Source organism: Rhagoletis pomonella, unplaced genomic scaffold (genome assembly GCF_013731165.1).
Source record: "Rhagoletis pomonella isolate Grant_MI unplaced genomic scaffold, Rhpom_1.0 Rhpom_scaffold_00006, whole genome shotgun sequence".
Taxonomy (NCBI): domain Eukaryota; kingdom Metazoa; phylum Arthropoda; class Insecta; order Diptera; family Tephritidae; genus Rhagoletis; species Rhagoletis pomonella.
In genome coordinates this window covers 9,065,628-9,075,054 of record NW_023458560.1, presented here as the reverse complement: position 1 = coordinate 9,075,054, position 9,427 = coordinate 9,065,628, and the positions used below count along the sequence as shown (strand labels likewise).

The 9,427-nt window shown below is 37.9% G+C and overlaps 1 protein-coding gene across 1 annotated transcript in view; it reads left to right on the top strand.

Moving 5' to 3' along the window:
• The first annotated feature begins 4,155 nt into the window (after positions 1–4,155).
• LOC118740381 (helix-loop-helix protein 11) overlaps positions 4,156–9,427 on the top strand; it is a 72,690-nt gene continuing 67,418 nt past the window's right edge. Inside the window, exon 1 of the mRNA XM_036471892.1 lies at positions 4,156–4,746. Within this exon, the coding sequence (XP_036327785.1) occupies positions 4,658–4,746 (89 nt within the window). The 5' untranslated portion in view covers positions 4,156–4,657. The remainder of the gene's footprint in view (positions 4,747–9,427) is intronic.

The window sequence follows — 9,427 nt, the reverse complement described above, 5'->3', positions numbered from 1 at the left end:
TATTTCTCGTTGTTCGCTTTGTGTTGCCGCAGTATTCGCCACAATACATACAAGTGTAAATGTTCTTCTTCTGCCTGGAAACCGCCTGGAAAAACATAGAAATATCCTCTAAAAACGTAGAAATAACCTAACAAAATTTTAGACAGGGTGTTCATAGGGATGTAGAAAAAGAATAGTTATTAAAATAACCTTAAAAATTGGCAAAATATGCATTGAATTAAATAAATGCCTTCTCGTCAATGACTCCTAAACGTAATAGAATTTTTCTTGCTGGTTTTGTCCGTTTTAAGTTATTTTATATATATTGAGTGTAACCCTGTAGCACATAGAATCAGGTGATCTTAGCCATGAACCAATTAGACAGATCTGACCGGTTGAGAAGCAGCCATTTGTAATAGCAATTGAGAAAAAAATGTGTGATGTTCGTAATTTTTAAGCTTGCTTTTTCTGTTTTGCTTCTTTCTTTATGTGTGTTTTGTCGGTGATTTATTTCAGTGATTTTTAAGCGATTTTCAATAAATTTTTTGTGGAAATGTAATTAAAATGAAGTGCGCGGTGATAGGTGGCAAAAACACGTACAAAATAATAATTTCGTTAGCACAAACATGTGCTGCAAATTGCTTGCATTTTTTTTCTTTATGCTTCGTCTTCATATTCTTTGTTTACTTTTCAAAGAAAATAACATGGCGCCGAAATTACAAACGTCAGCCAGAAAATTACTTTTTTCTTTTGCTTCATCTTGTCAGATCTTGTGTAGTTGGATCACGGATCTTAGCTGTGAGGCATTTCGGGAAAACACCTAAGGCTATCTGCACACTTGTCGTCCAATCATAGTTGCGTTAACGTCTCGCCCTGAAATTTTGAGCCGAGCACACGCATTCCAAAGGAGATCTGCACACTTGTCATTATCGGCAAATCGTAGAAAATGCAGAAACGGATAAGTACGACAATGTCGTTTGCTAATCGTTGTGCACGCATTGTTTGTTTACATTTTATGGGGAAAAATTAGTGAAAAAGTTAATATTTGCATTAAAATTGAATAAAAAACACATTTCAGGAAAAGAAAAGAGGATATATTACTGAAAAATTATGTCTAGAATTGTTGCAGCACAGCCAATATTTTAAAAATTGCAAGTTTTTGTAAATATTTCGCGAAAATATCAACCAGAAAAAGAGAAAATACCTACTCCAAGTCAATTTTTAGACGCCAAATGAATTATAATATCATGACCGAGTGTGCGAAAATGTAGTCGTCATGTAATCGTTGCGTCATGATTGTGACCGTGAAGTAACTATGATTGGACGACCAATGTGCAGAAAGCATGGGACGTTGCTGCAGTTTTTTGTTGAAAATACAGTTCTTTTGGGAATTCACCATGATGCAATAGTACAAGGTGGTATCAGTTGTGACAGCTCGATTTGACACTGCTTTAGCGCAGTAGAATAAGAAGAAAAAGGGGAATAAGTTAATCCCCATTTGGGGCATAAATATAAAATTTCATATTTTCTTCTAAACAAAATTTGCCTTTCTGTATCATATTCGTAATGAAATGAAATAAAATAAGATAAAATACCTTTTGAGAAAACAAATTCTGTATACTGAGAAAAAATATTAAAAAAAATCAATTATATTATTAGGCAAAGAATTGTTAAAGAAGTAACACTCTTTCACCTAAGGCCCTGTCTCCACAGGAAAACACTGATGTCGTGATAACCGTGTCACAAATATATTTCCAATGGAGACCGCCTATTTCTCATGGGTTGCAGGCAATTCGATAGTTTGACAGCCATATTTTCATTTGAAAGAAAGCGTGCTGGTGGTAACCTCGATGAAATTTTGATATTAAATCCAAATAACAATCTGTTCTCAATTGGATTGTTTATGATTACGTTTTAGGAAATTATTCAGAAAGTGTTTTAAAGATTTAAATGTTTTTAAACACCGAATTTGAGAGAATGTTGGGTAGTAGTGCACTTTAGCGGAACCAGTTCAAAAAGGACGGAAAAAAGTAGAGAGTAGTATTAATCGACGCGTCTTGACGCCAGTAATAATAATCAGAGACCGGAAATTAACATTTTTTATTCATTAAAGAGTTATTCGCAAAAAACACTTGCACTTTTCGCTTTGCACTTTTATTTTATATACAAGACATTTTTATAAAACACCCAGTAACCATAATAGACATCACTGGGGCGGCAGCCCCAGGTTTACCATACAGGAAGCGAATTATATTTACCTCATCATTTCCCAAGGATAAATCAAAGCTACCGCCCCAGTTGGTGCACACCAAAAGGAGAATTCTATTTGGTAAGGGTTATAACCCTAGAGCGCGGCCGAAGGCCGCCTACGCTGAAAGGAATTCTACGCAAAAATACTGTGGACGCAAGTGAAAATTGTGATTTTTGGCCATTTTTCTAAGGGGTCCCTAGTGACCCATAGGGAATAACTCTTAAATTAATTAAAAATCTTAAATTCCGGTCCCGGATTGTTATTATTCGCGTTAAAACGCGTCGATTGATACCCCTCTGGATTTTTTTTTTGTCAATTTTGGCCTGGTTCCGCTGAAGTGCACTTTTACCGCTTTTAGGCCATCGGTGTTTGCCTGTGGTGTTCTGCGGTAAGGCAGTCAATATGGCGTAATTTAGATTTTCGCAGCGGTACTTATCAATGTCAAAATGATGTGTTTGTTGTAAGCAAGGCGAGTTCTTATTATAACAAATACACTATTTTGACATTAATAAGTACCGCGACGAAAATCTAAATTCACCAGTAACACCACCTTGTATAAATTCGCCTTGCCTTGTATTAGGTTCATTCCTTATCTTTTTGCCAGAGCGTAAGCAAAAGGCGCTCACTAAAAGAGAATAATAGGAAAAGTAAAGGAACGCAAAAAACCAAATTTTTAGTCCAAAGAATGGCAACAACAAAGCTAACGTCAAATAAGAATGTAAATGTATGTACAAAACACCTTCACACAAGCACAAGCACAATAAACACTTACTATAATATTTGCCTCCTTCCAATTTCAATTCACCTTTTTTACTTTTTAGATTATTCCCACTTTTGCGTATTTTTTAATCTCCGTTAATTTAAATTCAGTTGTGTTTGACACTTTTCAGGATTTTGCCAGAAAAAATTCTTCTGAATAAATTTGACTACTTCGGACTGATGAGAGTCACTCTCACCGAGTGTTGCTCTCTCATTTTTGCTGTCATTTCCGAGTTAAGGAACGCTTTTTGGACTAAATCTGCCTACTTCGGACTTTTTCTGGGAGATAAGGAACGCTCCTATTATTGGCACGTTCCCTTTTAAAAAAGTCTTCGAAAATCATCGTGCATTTACACGATGACTTTTTCTTTGCGGCGTTTCTTGCGTATTTTTGACATTTAAGCGTAAAATTTTCATTGGTCAACTCATTCGTCATTTTTAAAGCGGAGCGAATCGCGAACTCAAAGCAAAAATACGAAAAAGTGATAACCAAAAAAATAAAAAAAAGCAAACGCCAAAACGCCAAAAAAACCCCTCGATTTCGTTCACCGTGCGTGCTTGCCTACGCCCCTGACTTCGCTATGCGTCTTGCCAACAAGCTAGACACACATGAACGAAAGACACAAGATCACGTAAGAACAAGAGAGTGAAAAAAGTCGATTTTTTTTTAGCGGGTTCTACGCCGTCTTGCTTCACTGGAAAACGAGCGAAAAGTAAACAAAGCAAAGAAAACAACGAAAATCAAAATTGGCCAAAATTATTGTCAGCCACTTTAAACGCACAATTTAGGTAAAATGATGCAACAAAATGCTTTAAAATGTGTTGTCATGTTGAATTAACTCTTCTTTACTTGAATAAAAATGTAAAATAGTGGTGCTTGTGATGTAAACAAACGCTCAGCTGACGAACCCGCTTTCGCAAACTTTTTTCTCAAAACCAGTTACAAATACAACGTCGCGTTCTTACGTGATCTTGTATTTTTGGATCATGCTAGACACGCATGACTTTCCACCCAGGGTGAAAAGTCTTTGTGTTAATTGGCTCAATCTGGCAACGCTGCTCGCAGCTGAAATTAAATTCCCCAGGGTGAGAGAAACGTCGTTCTGGCATCTTCGTTTTGCATTCGATTTTGTTCCGACTTCCAATGACGCCCAGAGAAGCTTTGAGAGAAACGCCGCTGCCAGTCCGGTAAAGTCAGCAAAAGGCGACGAACGACTTTTATGTAGTAATTTTACGTGTGATTCCGCGCTTTAGATTTGACGTTTCCTTTATTACATTCTGCAATTAATATAAAACACAAAGTAAAAACAAAAATACCACTAAGTGCAAATTATAAACAGTGGTCAAACCCAAGTTTAATGTGCGGAGTGCAGGATAGAAAGAGTTGATGTTACGCAGTGGAAGTGGTTATTAGAAGGCGCCGAAAAGCAACGTCTGGCCAGACAATTTAATTTGCCAATCTATATACATACATATATATATATATATATATACAAATACATATACATACATATTAGTGAAGATAGAAAACACGTGTCCATTTGCCAAAATTCAGAATTTGCAAAAATAGTGTGCTTGTGTGCGAAAAGAATAAATAAATACATAAGTGAAAAAGAAAAAGCGCTGAAGCAGTTCGCACAAAAATTTCAAACATTTCGTTCCACAAAAATGTCTGTACCCGTCGATATCAAGACAGAGGAAGTCATTTTGGAAAGCACCGAATACAACAGCGCAGAGGAATTGGACGAGGAGCTACAGTAAGTTCGCATAAAATTACACCATAAACACTTTGTTTTTGAGAATTGTAAATATTTTTGAGTATTGTACCTTTACCACATTAGTTATTGATTTTTCTTACGTCTCCTTTCGTCGTCTACTCGTTCATTCAAGCGACAATGGAAAACCATACGCACATACATACATATATATATATATTTATATACAGGTTCTATGAAATGCAGTATACATACGAACATACGTGCATGCAAACATATGTATCTAATGTACCTTCTGTACCGCCAGTCGCCTTTTTATTAGCGAAAGCAAAGCGGTGAAAACATCTGTGCCATTGGTGTGACAGAGAGCGGAGTGCATACCTCTCACACATGCACATGTATAGCCGTGGTGGCGGCGGTCACCGCTCACAGATGGCTATTGGAATAGGCGAAGTTGGTTCGTTTGTTGCTACTTTTTTGATTCATTGGGGGCAAAAATATGTAGCGACATCATTTGTACATTTTTTGTTTGTATGCATTCTCGTAAAATTGAAAATGAAAATTGTGGATGCGTCGGAAAGGGCGCCCATTTAATAGGGTGTATAACAGACGCGTCACGAAAGGCCAACAAAGCAAACACAATACAAAAATAACAGATGATGTGGGGAGTTCTCGTATAATTACCTTTTGTCGCATATTTCTCTCAGGCGGGCCACTAGGCAACTTCCAATCGCTGCGCCAGCATTCTTTTATTCCAACGAGAGAGCGGCAAAGTAGCACGCACATACAATGGAAATGGAGTGACGCGCTACATTTTGGCGTCCATATTGAAAACGGCTGATTTTTTGTTTACAGTGGCGGTCGAATCGGCGAGATACTACATGTGATACGTGTTGGCGCAAAAGTACAGCAGCTGATGCCGAATTGAGTTGTGCCGAGTTCGCAGCTGCGATGCGATAAAAAAAGCTGATTGGGAAATCGGGTTTTTTTGCGCGACTATTCAAAGTCGAATAAATCAAAATATCAATGTACATACGTATGTACATCCAGATGTACATATGCATATGATATAGATATGTACATCCATATGTACATATGCAATTGACATACATATGAGCCGTTTAGTCCACACATCGATTAACTCCACTTTTTGAAAAATCTTATGTCGATTTCGTTTCTACCGAAAAATACAACCTTCTCCTTGGCCTCTACGCACAAACACTAAGAAGAGGGCGATGAGAAGGCAACATTTTTGTAGAAACGAAATCGCGATTAAATTTAAGTGTCTATACTTATTACGTTTATAATAACTTTATATACCATACAGTAGTACATAATATTTATAACATTATTTATTTGATTTAATAATATATATGTATGTAGGTAAATGGAATTTTAAAAGGTAATATACCTACATTGTTTGATCGCATCTCCCAACTTTTTGTTGATGGAGTTAATCAATTTCTGCACTGAACGGCTCATAAGTACATACGTATATATGTTGTTTACATAATTTTTTGATGTACTTAGATACTAAATATGTACATATGTACATAAATATGCAATCCTTTCATAATAATACGGTTGCCAGACGTACTGATTTTATCAGTACAGTTCTGGTTTTTCTGCTCTTGTACTGATTTTATTCATTTCTTCAATCAGTACGCTAATGTCCTGATTTTTAAAAATTTGTACTGATTTGTACTGAATTTTCAATTCAAACAAAATACTTTATGAATTTCTGAAGGTTTTTACATAACGTTGGAACTTCCTTAAACTCTACTTTGAAAAGTAAGAAGAAAATAATTTAATTATAGTTGACATGTTTCAGATAATGTTTGATATGTCAAGAAGTTAATACAACAAAAATATCAATTCTTTTATAGGCATATCGCCAGGTCGTTACGTACCAGTTGCGATAATATGATGGAGGTTAAATTATTTAAAAAGAGGCTGACGTTTTTTGGTCGAGTGTTGCTAGTTATCTCGAAAATAACTTTCAGTTTAATAACAACAAAATTGAATATTCGAATGGCTTTTGCCCATAATTTACAATTCTTATTTCACTGACATTGTAAAAGAGTTTTGCATACAAGGCATAGGGCTGGTTTCTCCAACTCAACTTAACTTAGTTAAGCCAATTTTCTTGACTTAGTCATGAATAAGCTGTGTAAAACGTAGGCTAACTTTTGACTTAAGTCCCAAAAGTGGCTAAACTAAGTTAAGTTGAGTTGGAGAAACTAGCCCATAGAGTTAGATACTCTTTTTTAGCGAATTTTTAGTCTTTCAAAGTTTTTGCGTAGTTGAAAAAGTTAGTTTAAGCCATGAGGAAATATAGCCGAAGTCCATAAATAGTGGTACTTTTCCACAGCTTGAAAAAATTTGTATTTTTTTTTTTCAATACCACACTCAAACGAAGCAACTGAGAGGATCTTAAGTACAAAGTTTGCTTCCTGGCGCAAAGAGAGAAAACGGCTTCTAATAAAAAATTTTTGAAGTGAACTTCATAATAAAAGTAATTTTAAAATGAAATGTATAGAATTCTTTGATTATTTAAACACTGAAGATAGAAATGATCTCATTATTGCTATTCGAAAATGTCATAAAAATAAAATAATTTATTGGCTTTTGAGTACACTCATGTTAAAGTGAATAACACGTTTATTTTTTATGAACTATATTTTATTAATATACCAAAATATTGTTAAAAACAACTACTCTGGCGTTTTAAAGTATTATCTGATACATTCATAATTTTGCTTTGAATAAAAATGTACTGAAAAGTACTGATTTTGTTAGCATGAAAATGTTGTTGTTGTTGTTGTCGCGGCTACAACAACCCCGCCCAGGACGGTTGGTATCTCAGTCGTTGTCGTCAAGTTCCACTAACGGCAACCCTAGGAAGCGTGCAGCTTCTGTGGGGTTTGTCCACAGGCACAAGGCCGTTAGGGTTGTCGGGTTTTCCGGGCATGCGAAGATATGTTTCGAGTCATGTGGGGTCTCTCCGCATGCCGGACACTCATTCGGCACATCCTCATTCAATCTACTCAGGTAGGAGTTTAACCTGCTGCAGTAGCCGGAGCGAAGTTGTGCAAGTGTTGTGCGAGTCTCCCGAGGCAGATGAAGCTCCGTCTGGTCTATGTCCGGGGGTGGTATGCCTACAACGGCATTCACAGGTCTAGAGTCTACATAACTCGAGACTGAATCCCTGTGAATGCCGTTCAGGGCCTGTCGGTAAGCTGTCGAGTCCAGAGGTTGCTTGATGATCAGTTCATATAGATGCCTCCTGACGTGCCTAGGCGAGGGCTCCTCTGCAAGCAGCTGTCTGTTTGGGTGGCCTTTTCTATGGCTCCCGATCAGGAACTGCTTGCAGAGCATTATATTGTGCTCCTTTACGGGGAGCATTTGCGCCTCGCCGTGAAGATGGTGTTCGGGCGACATCAGGAGGCATCCTGTCGCTGTCCTGAGTGCGGTGTTCTGTGCAGTCTGTAGCTTCGTCCACTGCGTCCTACTAGTCCCCGGCGACCACACTGGCGCTGCGTAGTTCAAAACCGGCCGGCCTATTGCCTTGTATGTTGCCAGCAACGTTTCTTTGTCTTTGCCCAAAGTACTGCCGGCTAGCGACTTGAGGACCTTGTTGCGGCTCTGTACTTTATTGACAATAGCGGTTGCGTGCGCAGAGAAGGAGAGCAGGCTGTCGAATGTTACTCCGAGTATTTTGGGGTTATTCACCGTCGGAATTGATGTGTCATCGACGTGAATGCCCAGCGGTAGCCTGACCTCCTTCGTCCAGGTTGTGAACAGGGTCGCGGAGGATTTCGTAGGGGAGAGGGCTAGACAATTTGCAGTGAAGAAGCGAGAAAGTTCGGAGAGATACCCGTTTACTTTCGAACACAGGTCATCAATTCCATTCCCAGTCGCCATGATCGAGCAATCGTCGGCATAAGAGACAATCGAGACCCTCTGGTGGTTGAGGGAGCTTTGAAATGTAAAAGTTAAACAGTAGCGGGGAAAGGACACCACCCGGTGGAACCCCCTGTTTTATTTTTCTCTGTTTACTCGTTTTGTCTCTAAACATTACCGACGAATGTCGACCACTCAGATAATTTGCCGACCACCGTTTGAGCCTCTGTGGGAGAGAGGAGGCCTCTATATCTTCTAGTAGCGTGGAATGGCAGACGGTGTCAAACGCCTTTGACAAGTCCAACGCTACTAGAATCGTTCTCTCACAGGGACGGTTTCGGTTAAGGCCACGAGTTATCTGAATGTCTAACGTACTGATTTCAGGCATAGAAATCTGGCAACCCTACATAATAATAATAATAGACCCAAGTCGCCAAAAATCAATAAAAATTAGCTAGGAATTAGGTGTCTTTTAGGTATTAATTAGGCCCTCCAAAATTAATTTAGGTGTTCCACTGGTTTCCGAGAAATTCGCAAAAATGTGTGGGTCAGCTAGGTTTACGCACTAAATTGGTTTTAGTGGCGTTGAAGAACACTTAAAAGACAACTAATTCCTGGATATATTGATTTCGAAAATTTGAAACAAAAATTTAAAGATTGTTCAGCTAGGTTAACAGCGCTAAGCTAGCTGAAAAACACATTTTTGCGAATTTCTCGGAAACCAATGGAGCTACTAAAATGGTTTTAGTGGCGTTGAAGAACACCTAAAAGAAACCTAATTCCAGCATATATTTGGAAAATTTAAAACCTAAATTTAACG